The sequence below is a fragment of the Electrophorus electricus genome, chromosome 12 (genome assembly GCF_013358815.1).
Source record: "Electrophorus electricus isolate fEleEle1 chromosome 12, fEleEle1.pri, whole genome shotgun sequence".
In the NCBI taxonomy this organism is placed as follows: domain Eukaryota; kingdom Metazoa; phylum Chordata; class Actinopteri; order Gymnotiformes; family Gymnotidae; genus Electrophorus; species Electrophorus electricus.
In genome coordinates, this window is record NC_049546.1 from 849,216 (window position 1) to 869,215 (window position 20,000).

The following is a 20,000-nucleotide window of genomic DNA, read 5'->3' on the forward strand; positions in this document are numbered from 1 at the left end:
TGTGCGTGTGTTTGTGTATGTGTGTGTGTGTGTGTGTGTGTGTGTGTGTTGTGATGTGCACCTGTATGTGTGTGCGTATGTGTGTGTGTGCATGTGTGTGTGTGCGTGTGTGTGTGTGTGTGTGTGTGCGCGTGGTGTGTGTGTGTGTGTGTGTGGTGTGACGTGCATTTGTGAGTGCGTGTGTGCATGTGCGTGCATGCCTGTGTGTGTGTATGTGTGTGGTGTGACGTGCACCTGTGTGTGCGTGTGCGTGTGTGTGTGTGTGTGTGTGTGCATGTGTGTCTGCAGTGTGACGTGCACCTGTGTGTATGTGTGCGTGTGTTTGTGTATGTGTGTGTGTGTGCGTGGTGTGTGTGTGTGTGTGTGTTGTGATGTGCACCTGTATGTGTGTGCATATGTGTGTGTGTGCATGTGTGTGTGTGTGCGCGTGTGTATGTGTGTGTGTGTGTGTGTGTGTGCGTGGTGTGTGTGTGTGTGTGTGGTGTGACGTGCACCTGTGTGTGACCTGTATCCTGTTGTAATTACTACTGCCACACAAATGCCACAAACACCACAAATGCTCTGTCCTCTATGCCAGATACAGGAGGGAGGTGTGTAGCATTAATGAAACACATCTTGGGGAAGTTATCTAGTGATTACCACACACACACACAACCATGTCTGAAAGATGACCTCATACGTTCAGGTCACAGCAGCCCAGGGTGCTAATTAGGTTAGAATCCACTCGTGGGCCAAGCTGGGTGACTCTGTACACACACTCCCAAATACCATAGGCGTATGTCTGCGTTTAGAGGGATCAGGAAGACACCTGAAAAGATCCAGCACACTGACACCACGCTTAATGTGCCTCATGAATCTGGGAAGAATGAATCTGGGAAGGCAGCTGCTTCGACTGTTCCTGATCTGTGTCTTTGTGTAGATTTTTATGAATGCAGTGCTGTAGTGTGTAGCTTTCTTGGTAAAGGCAGAGTTAATGAAAGAGTGTGGGTGCATGTCAGTGGGAGAGCATACACACCAGGACTGTTACAGACGGAGCAGGAGCATGCTGGGAGGGTGTGTGTGTGTCTGTGTATACACGTGTGTATTGTAATTTATTTTAATGTATTTTAATATATTTTAAAGTATTGTGTTTGAGTTTTGTAGAGGATTGATATTTCTGACCTTTCACAGTACATCCCCAGTTCTGTAGGCCAAATTTACAGTGAAAGCGTTCAGACTGTAGCTGTCTACTGAAGGACTCTGGGAAAATAAACCAAAGACCTCTGGGGTCATTAGTGACAACCAACAGAAAGACTTCCTACAGCTTTCATTGGTCATGAGCAACGATGTCACATCAATCCGAAACATCTACTGGTCGCTGAAAAGTGGGGGAGGGCCCAGGCACTTTGGAGAACTTCCCGTCAGATTTTGATGTGAATTCTACAGCACAAAACAAACTGAAGATCTGAGGCAGGAAGTCCAAGAGGAGGAACAATCAGAAGACTTCCTCGACAGTGTGGTTTCATAACTGTTTAATACTGCGGTTGCTTCCAGAAATTGTGTAGTTCCACATGCAGCAGGGTCACACTCAAACCTCTATATGCCATCCATCTCAAAGAGGAGTGAAAAACTCCTCACATCACAGTGGACTTGTCTAAACGTATCCCAGGTGCACACTACTTCCGATACTGCTGGAACCATCACTCCAAAGAACGAGGCACAGCGTGTGTGTTCATTAGACAGAACTTACTTATTAATGAGCATTTACATGTATGCATATTATCCAAAGCGACTTACAACTCTGACTGAATACAACTTGAGTAATTGAGGGTTAAGGGCCTTGATCAGGGGTCCAACAGTAGAAACCCGGCACTCCCGATTATAAGTCAAGTAGCTTAACCCCTGAACTACCACTGCCCAGTAACAATGTCTTTGCCTGAACAGGGACTTGAACACTGGACCCTCAGATTTAAAGTGTTGCTCTACTGACTGAGCTATCCAGCTATACGATGAGCAAGTTCATTGTGATTTATATTGTTTTATACACACACACACACACACACACACACACACTGGCTAAACTAGCCCTGTAAAAACCAGCAGGTGTATCCAATCCAGCAGATCTAACCAACCCAGTAGGTCTAACCAACCCCAGCTGATGTATCAACCCCGGCAGGTGTATCCCACACAGCTGATGTATCAACCCCAGCTGATGTATCAACCCCGGCAGGTGTATCCCACACAGCTGATGTATCAACCCCAGCTGATGTATCAACCCCGGCAGGTGTATCCCACACAGCTGATGCATCAACCCCAGCAGGTGTATCAACCCCGGCAGGTGTATCCCACACAGCTGATGTATCAACCCCAGCTGATGTATCAACCCCGGCAGGTGTATCCCACACAGCTGATGCATCAACCCCAGCTGATGTATCAACCCCGGCAGGTGTATCCCACACAGCTGATGTATCAACCCCAGCAGGTGTATCAAACCCTCGAGTCCTTTTTTTGGGCAGTCCCACACCTGCCCGCGCTGTAGACACCATCTGCACCATGAAATGTTCCTATAACATGCGTTTCCCTATAATGTGTGTTTTCGTTTAATGTGTGTGTTTCCCTATAATGTGTGAACATCCCACTGAATACTGAGTCATGATCACAACTTCATATTCTCATTCCCCTGTCATGTTAAATCCTTCCCACGCATTATTTTATTAACATGGGATCTCACCAGTGGACCTCTGCACTTGCATCAGTAACGTGGTTGACGAGATGAACACACATTTCCTTACTGAGAGACTGGTACTTATTTCCACACAGTCCTACCACAGGAGCTGTAATGGTGAAAACGTGTCAGCAATTACATTAAACCCAAGAAACTCAACAGAAAAGGTACAGACACACTCCCATCCAGCAGGGTCTTATGAGCAAACACATCTAGTAGCTTTTCTCTGAAAATAATGCATTCAAGTACAAAGATTCCTCTCTCTCTCTCTCCCTCTCTAGCTCTCTAGCTCTCTCTCTCTCTATCACTCTCTCCACTCTCTCTCTCTCTCTCTCCCTCCCTCTCTCCCTCTCTAGCTCTCTCTCTCTCTATCACTCTCTCCACTCTCTCTCTCTCTCTCTCTCTCCCTCTCTCCCTCTCTAGCTCTCTCTCTCTCTATCACTCTCTCCACTCTCTCTCTCTCTCTCTCTCCCTCTCTCCCTCTCTAGCTCTCTCTCTCTCTATCACTCTCTCTCTCTCTCTCTCCCTCTCTAGCGCTCTCTCTCTCTATCACTCTCTCCACTCTCTCTCTCTCTCTCTCTCTCTCTCTCTCCCTCTCTAGCTCTCTCTCTCTCTATCACTCTCTCCCTCTCTCTCTCTCCCTCTCTCGCTCTCTCTCTCTATCACTCTCTCTCTCTCTCTCTCTCTCTCTCTCCCTCTCTAGCTCTCTCTCTCTCTATCACTCTCTCCACTCTCTCTCTCTCTCTCTCTCCCTCTCTAGCTCTCTCTCTCTCTCTCTCTCTCTCTCTCTCTCTCCCTCTCTAGCTCTCTCTCTCTATCACTCTCTCCACTCTCTCTCTCTCTCTCCCTCTCTAGCTCTCTCTCTCTCTCTCTCTCTCTCTCTCTCTCTACTCTCTCTCTCTCTCCCTCTCTAGCTCTCTCTCTCTCTCTCTCTCTCTCTCTCTCTCCCTCTCTCCCTCTCTAGCTCTCTCTCTCTCTATCACTCTCTCCCTCTCACTCTATTCTCCCTCGCCCCGTTCTCTGGCTCCAGTCCTTTACTGTTGTCAGCGCACCCTCATCAACTGTCTCTAGGGCCCTTGGCCATGTGCCCCACCTGCACTGTGATTGGCTGTGTGCCCCACCTGCGCTGTGATTGGCCGTTTGCTTTATGGAGCTCTCGGAGCTCTCGGGCATGTAGGCAAGTGTGTGTTCTGGGTCTCTGCTGACGGGTGCCGCCAAGTAATTAGTTGGCAAAGTAATATAAAAGTATTGTTGGCATTTAGATACAGGAGGAGTAGCTGGGAATTCAATTTAAATGCAACAAATGACATATTATAGGTTGTTAATCACAGTATTTTGTGAATGATAATAATACTAATAATAACAATAACTCTTTTCATGACTCACATATGTTTATAATGTTTATAAATAATAAATATAGTTGAAAATAAACAAATAAGATGAATAACAAAGTGACCAAAGCCAGCAGAAGAAGGCTTTGGAGTAGAGGAGTAGAGTGAGGTGGAGCAGAGTGAGGTGGTGGAGCAGAGTGAGGTGGAGCAGAGTGAGGTGGAAGAGTAGAGTGAGGTGGAGCAGAGTGAGGTGGTGGAGTAGAGTGAGGTGGAGGAGAATACGATGCCTAATGTGAGAGGAGTTATGTCTGGGACAAACTGGAGTGCCGGACAAGCAAACGGGATTGGGACGGGATTTGAACGTAGCAGGTGATGGGGACGAAGCTGAAAGCACAGAGACCAGGCTGGACGGAGGTGAAAGCACAGAGACCAGGCTGGACGGAGGTGAAAGCACAGAGACCAGGCTGGACGGAGGTGAAAGCACAGAGACCAGGCTGGACGGAGGTGAAAGCACAGAGACCAGGCTGGACGGAGGTGAAAGCACAGAGACCAAGCTGGACGGAGCTGAAAGCACAGAGACCAGGCTGGACGGAGCTGAAAGCACAGAGACCAGACTGGACGGAGGTGAAAGCACAGAGACCAGGCTGGACGGAGCTGAAAGCACAGAGGCCAGGCTGGACGGAGCTGAAAGCACAGAGACCAGGCTGGACGGAGGTGAAAGCACAGAGACCAGGCTGGACGGAGGTGAAAGCACAGAGACCAGGCTGGACGGAGGTGAAAGCACAGAGACCAGGCTGGACGGAGGTGAAAGCACAGAGACCAGGCTGGACGGAGCTGAAAGCACAGAGACCAGGCTGGACGGAGGTGAAAGCACAGAGACCAGGCTGGACGGAGCTGAAAGCACAGAGACCAGACTGGACGGAGGTGAAAGCACAGAGACCAGGCTGGACGGAGCTGAAAGCACAGAGGCCAGGCTGGACGGAGCTGAAAGCACAGAGACCAGGCTGGACGGAGGTGAAAGCACAGAGACCAGGCTGGACGGAGGTGAAAGCACAGAGACCAGGCTGGACGGAGGTGAAAGCACAGAGACCAGGCTGGACGGAGGTGATAGAGAGGGGAAGGTGGCCTCAGTAGCTTGGGAAGGGAAGGGTTAATTACACACTCTCACAAACAGCTTCTGTCTGCCATTGTTTCAGTGATTTGCACCAGATGGCAATGCCTTCTGGGTAAGTTCTGCTCCGGTGTGTTCATTCACACTCTACCTCCCAATGGCCATCTAACAAAGTTCACCTGAACTAATAAATGAACAGAACAGTCCCGGGGGAAGCCCTGCCCCAGGGGCAAATAACGAAGGCAGTTCAACAAGGGCATGTTAAGAGCACAAATAAAACAAGGTTTCACTCTTCCTCCCTCCTTCCTTCTCTCACTCTCCATCTCTCCCTCTCTCACTCCCTCTCCCTCCCTCCATCTCTCGCTCTTCTCTCTCACTTTCTTTAATTCTCTCTCTCTCTCTCTCTCTAGCTCTCATTGTCCTGTCTCTTCACCTCTCGTAGTAAAACACACCACTTTTGTGTTTTTATGGGTTATGAACTCGAAGTTTTACAATCATGTTTCTAACATTATAATGTCAGCAAACTTTAAAGCAGCGGAGGCAGAAGTTCAACCACTCCAAACGTCCTTCTCATCCACATCGTTTTAACGTCCTCTCAGTGTTCTTGTACTCTGGCCTGAAACCAATCACCTGCTTCCACGAGGACCCTTAACCCTCTGCAGACCTCCTACGCTCCACGTAATAAATGATTACATCTCATATTAAAATTACAATTAATAGATATTAATATTCATTTAATGCCAGGCACATTTTTTGGTCTGGTTTAATGACTACTCAGGGTCCTGAAATAAAGGCTGTACTGTAATTACTGTGATTACTGAGCAGGTTTTATTTGGGGTTTCAACCCTCACGGGCGCATGTCTGAGTTTGCTCTGACAGTTTCATTATAGTCAAAATAATGTTCAGAATACACTTACACCAACGGAAAGGTTTCAGCAGTTTCCAGCTTGCAGATATTTCTCCACTTCCTATTGGAGGAGTGATTTTACACTGCAGATGTTATTGGTCCTTCAGAAAGAGGCAGTCTGAAGGATGAACATCACATATGCTCCACACACACACACACACACACACACACACACACACTTACAGAGCTGGTGCAGGTGTGTCCAGGCTCGGGAGGAGGGGCAAGCCGTAATGGTGATCACAGGACAGGGGTTTCCCGCCAGTGTCTTGCACAGAGTCTGCTGTCTGAAGAACACCTTCCGTCTGTCCACTGAGCGTGCCAGGACCTGCAGGTGTGTCTGGGACACCCAGATCAATACATCAGTTCAGCTCATCAATAGAGAATCAGTTCAATCAAGGGCTAGGTTTAATGTTTGTGTTCTGTCAACTAGATATGTATACACACACACACACACACACACAAAACACAGGCACACACACACATTGCAGCTACCTGCAGAGCTGTGTAGGTGTATGGGTAATGGTACGCCACGTAGCACACATCATCTTCATGACTAAAGGTCACGGTAAAGGTCAGGGTATAAAAAGAGTGACCTCTCGGACCTCCAGTGAGGCAGAACCAGTTCCTAAGGCCCACAGGAAGATGAAGAAGAGGGCGAAGAAGAGGAAGGTGTCACATTGACATTATCATTCATAGTCTGACTGGATGTGGGAGGACCATCTTAAAGACCTGGTCTGATAGCAAAGAGCAGATCAGACCAGGAAAACGATGACTCCGTTACTGTGTGAGGCCCATAATGACAGAATTATTGTTTTAAATTCCCATTTCAGCACTTATTACATCTGAAACTTCAACTCTGGGATCAGATAACAACTGCAGAGAGGAAACTGTGACCCAGTGTTCAAAAACACAGTCACTGTTTCATGAGCCCTCGGGGAAAACTGCTCTAATGACAGTCTTTGAGCAAGACCCCTTATGGTGTGTGTGTGTGTGTGTGTGTGTGTGTGTGTGTGTGTGTGTGTGTGTGTGTGTGTGAGTGTGTGCGTACGTGTGTGTGTGTGTGAGTGTGTGCGTGTGCGTGTGCGTGTGCGTGTATGTGTGTGTGTGTGTGTGTGTGTGTGTGTGTGTGAGTATGTGTGTGTGTGTGTGTGTGTGTGTGTGTGTGTGAGTGTGTGTGTGTGTGTGTGAGAGTGTGTGTGTATGTGTGTGTGTGTGTGTGTGTGTGTGTGTGTTTGTGTGTGTGTGTGTGTGTGTGTGTATGTGTGTGTGTGTGTGTGTGTGTGTGTGTGTGAGTGTGTGTGTGAGTGTGTGCGTGTGCATGTGCGTGTGTGTGTGTTCACCTATAGTAGCATATCTCAGTTCCAGCTCGAACCCAGTGAGGTCTTCCCTCCAGTGCCTCTTTGACTGAATACAACACAGGCTGCATGCCTACCACACACACACACACACACACACACACACACACTAATCTTTAATCAGCTCCTTCACTTCTACGCTGACCTTACACACAGGAGGGGGGACTCAACAGTTGATCTCTGGTTCTCCCAAAGGCTGGTCAGCAGTGGGACCAGACTGGAGGTGGGATGTGTGTGGTGTATGTGTGTGTGTGTTGTATATGCGTGTGTGTGTGTGTGTGTGTGTTGTATATGCGTGTGTGTGTGTGTGTGTGTGTTGTATATGTGCGCGTGTGTGTGTGTGTGTGTGGGTGTGTGTGTGTGTGTGTGTGGGTGTGTGTGTGTGTGTGTGTGTGGTGTATATGAGCGTGTGTGTGTGGTGTATATGCGTGTGTGTGTGTTTTGTGTGTGTGTGTGGTGTATATGTGCGTGCATGTGCGTGTGTGTGTGTGCATGTGTGTGTGTGTGTGTGTGCGTGTTACATACCGTAGTTGAACTGACTGTTGCTCTTCTCACAGTTGATGATGTTGAAGCGATAGGGAACACTGGCCTGCACCCTACTGACCTCAAAGTAGAACCACTGGGAGTGTGAGGAAGAGTTTACATCAGCACTGAGAATCAGGTCATATTCATACCTGAGAGAGAGAGAGAGAGAGAGAGAGAGAGCGAAAGAGAGGGAGGGAGGGAGAGAGAGGGAGGGAGGGAGCAAGGAGATATTGCAGGAGGGAGGGAGAAAGAGAGAGATGGAAGGATGTATAAAAAAAATAAAATGTGAGTCATAAAAAGAAAAAGTGAGTCTGAGATCCCAATGGAGGTGAGGGATCTACATCTGCATCTACATCCTTATCTCTGGTCCCTGGAGAATAAAGGAACGTGTAAGGAACATGTGTGAGGAGCATCAGGTATACGTCATCACAACCGCCTGAGTCCAGACAAGGTGAGGCATGCCTGAGAGACAGGGTTTGTGAGAGAACCACCAACGATGCATGTCCAAGGACACAGAATGAGTGTGTGTGCGCGTGTGTGGACTCACGTGCGGATGTGAATAGCTTTGCGCAGATTCCCACTCTCAAACCGTGAGAAGAAACGAAGGCAGCCATCCTGGGAACACTGTGGACTGAGAGAGACAGAGAGAGAGAGAGAGAGAGAGAGAGAGAGAGAGAGAGAGAGAGAGAGAGAGAGAGAGAGAGAGAGAGAGAGAGAGAGAGAGAGAGAGAGAGAGGAAAGTGAGACAGAGGACATAGAAGATATAGGAAGGACAGACACAGAGAGACAGAGACAGAGACAGAGAAAGATGGAAAGAAGAGAGAGTGAAATTATACATCAGAACAAATAAAAATGTTGTGAATTACTTGAGTGTAAATACAAATGAGCAAATTACCAAAATTAAAACAACAAACAAAGGCAAACACTGCCTAAAGACAGAATGAGAGACCACGAGCTGGACATTGGAACAGGAAGTCTCAGAAAAAGCCGGGTGTCCAGAGAGGACAGGATCTGCACCCACTATCCATCAGGAGACTGAAACCGAGAGTCATTGCGTTCTTTCATGTCCCAAATACGAAACCTTCTGAGACTTTTCTGCACAGAATTACAGAATTAAAGTCCCACCTTCTCCACACTGACCACTACAGAAACACTGACAACATTATTGGGGGAAAACACAGAAATGGTAGAATTAGCAGGACAATTTATACTAAACTGACAAAGATCAGAGAAAACACTGTAACAGATACATTCACAGTTATTCACATTTATGCTATTTATCTGACGCTTTTATCCAAAGCGACTTACAATTCTGACTGAACACATCGAGTAATTGAGGGTTAAGGGTCTTGCTCAGGGGCCCAACAGTGGAAACTTGGCAGTGGTGGGACTGGAACCAGCAACCTATTGATTACTAGTCCAGTACCTGAACTTGATTTCCTATCCTGTATAAAACCTCTTATTCATTTGTATATTAATAATACATTTACATGTACTGTAGTGCACTGGAAACAGGTATATTTACCCTGTCATGCCAATTAAGCACATATGACTTGATTTAATTAGATTTGAGAAAGGAGGGAGAGAGAGACAGAGACAAAGAGGCAAAAATGCTCAAAGAGACAGAATTATAGAGGATTTTTAAATGAAAATCTCAGATTGTCCTTCTCTTTTTACTAATGTTCTGACAGAGACGGTCATCTACTCAGGGTTCAAGATTCAGGACCAGAACCAGTACAGCAATGCTCACAGAACATCTCCGTTCAGGAGGCTGTAACCAGGGGAACACTAACAAAGAATCTGGTCATTGTTTTCTTCCTGACATTCGTATGGTTGTGTGTCACTGGCTCAGTGAGAGAGATGGAAGTGTATGAACAAATGTGCGTTTTTTGCTCATGTGCTGGAACTGTCAGTAGGATGTCCTGTTGGTACTGCTTGGACTCATTAGACAAAACAACATCTGGATTTCGTCTCATCACGGCACTGAGGTTGTTTCTATAGCAGTGTGGACTGCTCTTTAAAGCCTAATAGCTCGGCAGACTGTGAAGAACACAAGTCGTTACCTGGGATCTTCTGAATCAAAAACAACTTTATTGATGAGCTCTTCAGGATGGAGGAGACGACACACATCTTCAAAAACCTTCTTTCTGAAAATAAAAGAAAGTCTTTCACAGTGGATATCATGCCTAGAACGACTACTGCAACAGCACACAGTTAACACAGATGAGGGATGAACGAAACGCAATTACTTAATTAATCGATAATACCTTCATATACGATACCATTCTGGGCTTTCTTTACACACACACACATATATATATATATATATACACACACACACATAAAGATACAAACACACACACACACACACACACACACAGATACACACACAAACACACACACACACAGATACAGACTCATAGATACAAACACAAACACACACACACAGATACACACACAAACACACACACACACACACACACACAGATACACACACAAACACACACACAGATACAAACACACACACACAGATACAGACTCATAGATACAAACACACACACACACACACACACACACACACACACACACACACACACACACACACAGATACAGACTCATAGATACAAACACAAACACATACACACACAGATACAAACACACACACACACACACACACACACAGATACAATCACACAGATACAAACACAAACACACACACACGCACACACACGCATACAGCACAAGGTCTTCCTAGATGAATTAGGCACTTTCCTCCAGACAGTACTGGGTAACCCTTTAATGAAGGCCACTACACACGGAACATTCACTAGCATTCCTGCTCCTCCACCATCAGTTCGTTAACTAATCAGCACTCAGCGACAGAGACGCTACTGTCCTACTGCCCAAAACCTGTCTGCTGTAGAACAGGATAGAGGTACAGGTACAGTACATTATCTTTGGTATTTTTACTGAAAAACATACAACTACCTTCCACAGTTAAAGGAAAATCCTGGCAAGTGGTGAGAAACTCGTTTTGGTTTTAGTCATTTAGCTCCATTAACCCCCATTTATTCTCTCAGTGGAGTTTCTAGAAAGTCTCTGGTAGCACAAAGGCCAACAATGACAGCAGCAATGTACCGGGATCACAGGCGAGATTGTCCATGTTTGGGTAACTGAGAGAACTCTCTGAGTGGGTTCAGTGGGTTTAGGTCTATCTGTAAATTAGTGAAATGTTTGTCTTTTCTAAAGCTCAGGGAACTCACTTTAGGGTCAAAGTAAATAAACATAAATAATCATTACAGCGTCATGACAGTGCGTGAAGACCCAGGAAGGAAATAACCCCAGTCGGCCGGAACTGGGACAACCAACATTTAACGTATCTTAGCTGATACAGTTCACTACTCTCTAACAGAAACGGTCACACAGGTTTAGTCTAATACAGACTTTTTAACATTCACACATGATAAACTACAGTTATGTAAAGGTCTTATTTGTTAACAAATACATTTACTGAGACTTCGGACTGCAGTCCATCTGTGTCAGTTTGTGTTAATGCCAAGTAGAAAGAAAACTGTCACTTCAGGCTAAAACCAGAACATCACTAAAACAAGTTCCAGGACTGTTTTCCATGCCACTATCGCAGCAGTACAGGAGACGCTACAGAGAATCGCTCTGAAGGCATCAACATTACATCGCCCTGACATAACAAATGAACACTGAGCTGAAGTCAGGACATGTGATGTCATTTCTCCCCACCCAGTGGACAGCACACATTATGTCCACACAGGTTATGTCAACGTGTGACCAAGGTTGTCAGAAGCAGCTTTGGTGACAGGTGAGTTTGTTGGAATGAGCATTGGTAAATGTTTATGTCTGTTAAAGTCATGTGTGGCTTATGTAGGTGTCACAGCTAAACACGGCTCTTCAGTACAAAGTTTCAACTTTGGGAAATAAAGAATCTGGAAACCCTTAACGACCAGTCCATGACCCACAACCCATGACCCACGACCCACAATCCTCCCCAGGATAAACACAATAAACTGACATCTACAGCCACTACCACTGACTGACTGTAAAATGGGTGATCTGCTCACCGTTGTATGGTTGTATCTTCATGAACCAAAGAACCACCCACCCACCCTTGTCCTGCGCTCTTCATCCACAGCTGAAAGCACACCGGCAGGGAGGCGCTGAGATCAGATACCCTGGCCCTCAGCGCGCAGGACATGCCAGCCTGCATAAAGCTGCTTGTTAGCGAGTCTTTGTAGCATGTAGGTGAAAGCAAGACTGTTCAGGACTACGCGCATCTATCTGCAGGAAGACCGCAGTTAGAATGGGCTGGATGTTAGTGTTTCAGTAAAGCAGTGTTTTACACACACACACACACACACACACACACACACACACACACACACACAAACACACACGCATGCACAGACACGCACACATACACACGCACACACACACACACACACACACACGCGCGCGCGCGCGCACACACGCGCGCACAAACACACACGCACGCACAGACACGCACACATACAAACGCACACACACACACACACACACGCGCGCACAAACACACACGCACGCACAGACACGCACACATACACACGCACACACATACGCATGCATGCACGCACACATGCACACACATACGCACGCGGACACACACACGTACATACACAGGCACACATTCACACACACACACACACACACACACACACACACACGCGCGCACAAACACACACGCATGCACAGACATGCACACATACACACGCACACATACGCACGCATGCACGCACACACGCACACACATACGCACGCATGCACGCACACACACACAGACACAAACGCACGCGGACACACACACGTACATACACAGGCACACATGCACACACACACAGAGACACACGCATGCACGCACACACACAAACACACACAGACACACAAACACTAAGAACTGAAAAAAATGGATGAAATTTATTTTCTATCATAGTCATGTATGCACCAGTCAATCAATCCGATTGGCCAATCACTCTTCCCACCTAACCTGCACATGACTAATCACTCCTGTCTCCCAGCTCTCTGTCTGATCCTCCAACACTAAGATCAGAAGAATCCAGGCCCATCCAGCAGACAGAGCTCCATCTGTAGATATCCTAACATATACCAAGAATGCCTGCCTGTCTGTAAAATATACACGTCAGATGGAAGCCTTTTAAAAGAGTGGCAGTGGGAAAAAGAAGATCTAAATAACTAAATCAGGGTGTTCCGCCACTCCCTGACAGCTCTGTCCTCTGCTTCCAACATAAAGGCTTTCTCAGAGTGAAAGGGTGTTAATAGAACCAACTGTTTCTTATCTGACCCCTCAGCAAACACAGGAGGCTGTAAATGACTCAGTAAATGTCAGTTCTCACAGGTGGCCCTCCCTCCTTTGCACACGGAAGGCAAAAGAGAAATAAGAAAGAAAAAATGATGTTTAGTAGAAAAAAACTTTTAACCAAAGTGATCAAAATGCAGAAGATACACCTGGGTCAGACAGGACAGGGACACAGGCCAGGAACCAGGGACAGGAACCAGGGACAGGAACCATGGACAGGGACAGGGACAGGCACAGGGACAGGAACCAGGGACAGGGACAGGAACCAGGGACAGGGACAGGGACAGGCACAGGGACAGGAACCAGGGACAGGGACAGGAACCAGGGACAGGAACCAGGGACAGGCACAGGGACAGGCACGGGGACAGGCACAGGGACAGGAACCATGGACAGGGACAGGAACCAGGGACAGGAACCATGGACAGGGACAGGAACCAGGGACAGGGACTGGGACACAGGCCAGGAACCAGGGACAGGAACCAGAGACAGGTACAGGGACAGGGACAGGGACAGGAACCAGGGACAGGGACAGGGACAGGAACCAGGGACAGGAACCAGGGACAGGAACCAGGGACAGGAACCAGGGACAGGGACAGGAACCAGGGACAGGAACCAGGGACAGGCACAGGGACAGGAACAGGGACAGGAACAGGGACAGGGACAGGGACAGGAACCAAGGACAGGGACAGGAACCAGGGACAGGAACCAGGGACAGGAACCAGGGACGGGGACAGGGACAGGCACAGGGACAGGAACCAGGGACAGGGACAGGGACAGGAACCAGGGACAGGAACCAGGGACAGGAACCAGGGACAGGAACCAGGGACAGGAACCAGGGACAGGAACAGGGACAGGGACAGGGACAGGGACAGGAACCAAGGACAGGGACAGGAACCAGGGACAGGAACCAGGGACAGGAACCAGGGACGGGGACAGGGACAGGCACAGGGACAGGAACCAGGGACAGGGACAGGGACAGGAACCAGGGACAGGAACCAGGGACAGGAACCAGGGACAGGAACAGGGACAGGGACAGGGACAGGGACAGGAACCAAGGACAGGGACAGGAACCAGGGACAGGAACCAGGGACAGGCACAGGGACAGGCACAGGGACAGGCACAGGGACAGGAACCAGGAACCAGGGACAGGAACCAGGGACAGGGACAGGAACCAGGGACAGGAACCAGGGACAGGGACAGGAACCAGGGACAGGAACCAGGGACAGGGACAGGGACAGGCACAGGGACAGGAACCAGGGACAGGGACAGGAACCAGGGACAGGGACAGGGACAGGGACAGGGACAGGCACAGGGACAGGAACCAGGGACAGGGACAGGGACAGGCACAGGGACAGGAACCAGGGACAGGGACAGGGACAGGAACCAGGGACAGGGACAGGAACCAGGGACAGGGACAGGGACAGGGACAGGGACAGGCACAGGGACAGGCACAGGGACAGGAACCAGGGACAGGCACAGGGACAGGAACCAGGGACAGGGACAGGAACCAGGGACAGGGACAGGGACAGGAACCAGGGACAGGAACCAGGGACAGGGACAGAGCTAGTTAGTGCTCATTCCACAGCTCTCATGTATAGATGGTGTCCACAGACACACACAAACCCATGTGTGCTACGTTCTGAAGGTTCTTCATTCCTATACAACCTCTACTGTGAGGTGACTGACAGGCCCTGACTTTGCCTACCATGACACCTCCCACATGGATGTGCCAGAGCCCATACACTCCTATATACACACCTATACACACCTATACACACCTATACACACTCCTATATACACACCTATACACACTCCTATATACACACTCCTATATACACTCCTATATACACCTATACACACTCCTATATACACACCTATATACATACCTATATACATACTTATATACACACCTATATACATACCTATATACACACTTATATACACACTTATATACACCTATACACACACTCCTATATACACACCTATATACACCTATATACACACATATACACACTCCTATATACACACCTATATACACATCTATACACACTCCTATACACACACCTATATACACACCTATATACACACCTATATACACACCTATATACACCTATACACACTCCTATATACACACCTATATACATACCTATATACACACTTATATACACCTATACACACTTATATATACACACTTATATACACCTATACACACTCCTATATACACACCTATACACACACTCCTATATACACTCCTATATACACACCTATATACACCTATACACACTCCTATATACACACCTATATACATACCTATATACATACTTATATACACACCTATATACATACCTATATACACACTTATATACACCTATACACACACTCCTATATACACACCTATATACACCTATACACACTCCTATATACACACCTATATACACACTTATATACACCTATACACACTCCTATACACACTGCTATACACACTCCTATATACACCCCTATACACACTGCTATACACACCTATACACACTCCTATATACACCCCTATATAAACTCCTATACACACTGCTATACACAGTCCTATACACACCCCTGTATATAAAACTATACACACTGCTATAAACACTCCTTTATACACAATACATGTATTTTAAAAAAAACAAAAACAACATTAGCTGCTTAATTGTAAAACCAAATTCAGGATTATTTTCATGTTTTTTTTCTGTTGACTTTATGAACAAAACGCAAATCAAGTTAATTTAACCAAAAGTGTCAAATTCACGGCCAGCAGGGGGCGTGACGTTTACCTCTGAACGTGAGGTTTCCTGGTCTCCATGGGCTCTGGGCCTTGTGGAGGGAGGTGACCCCAGAAGTCAGGAAAGGCCAGAGTGGAGAATGCAGCAATGGACTTGGTGTGGGCGGCCGTGGTGGCGTAGAGCTGGGGGTCGTGGTAGGGGATGGATGCACCATACTGCTCCAACAGCCTGTTCACCATGTTGTCCTCACCCTCCTGCTCACGCACTGGGCTCCAGAGGCACTGACTGCACACGTCCGCGGCCTGGAGAAGCCCGTCTGCCTGGCCCATGACCTGTTCCCCTCCGCCCCCAGGGGAGGAGAGCCTTTTTTGGACAGAGGGAGCAGGAGACTCCCTGGGATGCGCCTGGGCCCGGCTGCAGGTTTGTGTCTTGTTTTCCAGGTCCCCATTCAGAAACCCGCCCTCATCTGAGGTCTTCACGAGCTCAGAGCCCAAGTCCAGATCCTGGAAGATATGTTTGTTCGACCGTTAGAGAGGACGGTAAGACTCTGAAGCCTTGACAAGATGAATCTCTCTTTTAACAGAAGCAGATTGGGGCGTTTCATTACAACTTTATCACATGGTATTAAATCCACCAAATGAAATGTCCCCAGGCGACCTTGTAGCAGACATACAGTGTCCAGAGCATTCAGCAGGTCCCACCAGGGACGAGGGTGTGAACATCAAGTCCAGAAGCAGAGTGAGATTATACAGGGAGAGTTACTGATGAGCACACCGTCCCCAGGAGGACTGGACACTGTCCACCTCGCCGCGTTACAGACCACAGTCAACACAGAGAGCTCATTAACCAATCCAATGCAGTAGGACGTCTCACAACACCTCACGCTGCCACCGTGTGTTTGAATAGCACATTATTGAAGTGTTTTTTAAAAAAGAACTAAATGTGTCTGAAGGAGGAAAAGAAAGACTACAGTTTGCTGAGTGAGTGAACGCAAAGCAGTCGTGTCCCGTCCCAGCAAGTGTGCGTGTGGAACGGCTCCCCTCCCAGTTCCTTCATGCCCCTTCCACTTTCCAAACAACAAACAACAGTAAACAAAAGACTCTACATAATTCAGCAGCGTGATATGGGAACATATTTGTATTCATCAGGAACCTGACAGTGACGTGTAAGATGGCACTGTGATTCGCTCTGGGTGAGGGAAGAGCCGGACTCCACCAAGACAACAACCACCGCGACTTTTTCTCTGGAAATGACAGTTCCTGTTTGAGCTCAGCTCCATTAGCGTAGCCAATCACCTGGCATCTTAGAGATCTGTATGACTGGTGTTTGTGAAAAAAACAAACACTCAATTATACAGCTAACATTTGAATCATCACTGTTGTGCTATTTTTGATGGTCTGGTGAATATAAGAAACATAAGAATTATTCTAAAATAATAACAATGTTTTGTTGTCTTAAGCTGAGTGCTTAAGACAAGACTCTTCAAATGTGTGCACTTTCAACACTGGGCACTAATGTAGGGTCCGGTCTGGGGTCAGCAGCTGACAGGGTCATTGTTAGGGGCAATAGATGCTTCTGAGTCCTTTAAAACCCATCCTGCCCACACCATGCCACTCTAAATCCCCGAGAAGTGTGTAGTGCCTCACTGAAAAGCTCCCACCCAGGGAACAGACATGATGTCAGTACAGAATGGCTCCAACAGTGAGTGGCCTCACCAAGACCACATCAAACTCTCACCTACATCTCACCAGGCCTCACCAAGTGAGTAATGAGCACCAACAACTTGCTCAATCTTAACAGAAGGGGTGGGGGAGGTGGGAGAGGAGGGAGGTGCACTGCCTGTCGAGTGTTTGTTTTCCACAGCCTGTAATTGGCAGGTGGAGCGATGTCTGTGTGTCTATGTGTCTATGTGTCTGCGTGTCTATGTGTCTGCGTGTCTGTGTCTGCGTGTCTGTGTCTGCGTGTCTGTGTCTGCGTGTCTGTGTCTGCGTGTCTGTGTCTGCGTGTCTATGTGTCTATGTGTCTGCGTGTCTATGTGTCTATGTGTCTGCGTGTCTATGTGTCTGCGTGTCTGTGTCTGCGTGTCTGTGTGTCTGCGTGTCTGTGTGTCTGCGTGTCTGTGTGTCTGCGTGTCTGTGTCTGCGTGTCTGTGTGTCTATGTGTCTGCGTGTCTGTGTCTGCGTGTCTGTGTCTGCGTGTCTGTGTCTGCGTGTCTGTGTCTGCGTGTCTGTGTCTGCGTGTCTGTATGTCTGTGTCTGCGTGTCTGTGTCTGCGTGTCTGCGTGTCTGTCTGCGTGTCTGTCTGCGTGTCTGCGTGTCTGTCTGCGTGTCTGTCTGCGTGTCTGCGTGTCTATGTGTCTGCGTGTCTATGTGTCTGCGTGTCTATGTGTCTGCGTGTCTGCGTGTCTGCGTGTCTGCGTGTCTGTGTTTATGTGTCTGCGTGTCTATGTGTTTATGTGTCTGCGTGTCTATGTGTTTATGTGTCTGCGTGTCTATGTGTTTATGTGTCTGCGTGTCTGTGTCTGCGTGTCTTTGTGTCTGCGTGTCTATGTGTCTGTGTCTTTGTGTCTGTGTCTTTGTGTCTGTGTCTATGTGTCTGTGTCTATGTGTCTGCGTGTCTATGTGTCTGCGTGTCTGCGTGTCTATGTGTCTGCGTGTCTATGTGTCTGCGTGTCTATGTGTCTGCGTGTCTATGTGTCTGCGTGTCTATGTGTCTGCGTGTCTATGTGTCTGCGTGTCTATGTGTCTATGTATCTGTGTCTATGTGTCTGCATGTCTATGTGTCTATGTGTCTGCGTGTCTGTGTCTATGTGTCTGCGTGTCTGTGTGTCTGCGTGTCTGTGTCTATGTGTCTGCGTGTCTATGTGTCTGTGTCTATGTGTCTATGTGTCTGCGTGTCTATGTGTCTGTGTCTATGTGTCTGCGTGTCTATGTGTCTGCGTGTATGTGTCTGCGTGTCTGTGTCTGCGTGTCTATGTGTCTGCGTGTCTATGTGTCTGCGTGTCTATGTGTCTGCGTGTCTGCATGTCTATGTGTGTGTGTGTGTGTGTGTGTGTGTGTGTGATTAATAGCAGAAAGCTTGTTGTTATGCACAGGCTGTTGTAGATTTGTTTGCATCCACAACACACATGCAGTTCCGACGGCCTGTCCAATTACAGCTATCCCAACATCTAACACATCTGACAATCTGAAGACAACAGCGAAGCAAAAACACCCCCACTCAGGTGGAGAAGAGAACTGAGACAGAACGTTCTCATTTTATGGCCTGACAAAAAACAGATAAATTAATGTAATACTTTAAAAACAATGAATGTCATACGTACAAAAGCACAGAAATGATGCCAGGCCACTATGATCCTGATATATAATGTCATAAGCTTTTATTTGAGGAAGTTTTTTAAATGGCTTTTGTAAAGAGTGGCTCTTGGTCTCCACGTTGTTTCTTGGCGCTGGAACGCGGCCTCATCAATAAACAGAGACCTGAATGAACGGCAGAATGGAACAAAAAGATGCAGTTCGTCTTCTGATCCTCAGCGTCTGAATTAAAACAGCCGTGAAATACAAAACAGAATTTCCCAGAGGCACTTCTACCCAGGACCACAGTGGGCGGGGTCTATACCAGGCTCACTCCTACAGGTCAGGCTGCTGCGAGGACTAGTATGGTGAGTTTGAAAACTTTGTTACTCATGTGTAGACACTGCAGTGAGAGATTTGTGTGGTGTTTGTGTGTGTGTGCGTGTGTGTGTTGTGTATGTGTGCGTGTGCATGTGTGTGCGCATGTGTGGTATTTCTGTGTGTGTGCATGTGTGTGTGTGGTGTTTGTGTGTGTGTGTGTGTGCGTTCGTGCATGCGGTATTTGTGTGTGTGTGTGTTTGTGTGTGTGTGTGTGTGTGTGTGTGTGTGTGTGTGTGTGTGTGTGTGTGTGTGCG

General features: G+C 47.6%; 1 protein-coding gene across 4 annotated transcripts in view; it reads right to left on the reverse strand.

Moving 5' to 3' along the window:
- Positions 1-20,000, reverse strand: part of LOC113579058 (cytosolic carboxypeptidase 4) — a 137,618-nt gene that overhangs the window by 63,444 nt on the left and 54,174 nt on the right. For all 4 annotated transcript variants that reach the window (XM_035532451.1, XM_035532452.1, XM_035532454.1 and 1 more), the window contains 7 exons: positions 16,124-16,575; positions 9,997-10,080; positions 8,481-8,564; positions 7,934-8,082; positions 7,394-7,481; positions 6,546-6,678; positions 6,237-6,390 (listed from right to left, as the gene is read on the reverse strand). In XM_035532451.1, coding sequence (XP_035388344.1) covers positions 6,237-6,390; positions 6,546-6,678; positions 7,394-7,481; positions 7,934-8,082; positions 8,481-8,564; positions 9,997-10,080; positions 16,124-16,575 — 1,144 coding nt within the window. The remainder of the gene's footprint in view (positions 1-6,236; positions 6,391-6,545; positions 6,679-7,393; positions 7,482-7,933; positions 8,083-8,480; positions 8,565-9,996; positions 10,081-16,123; positions 16,576-20,000) is intronic.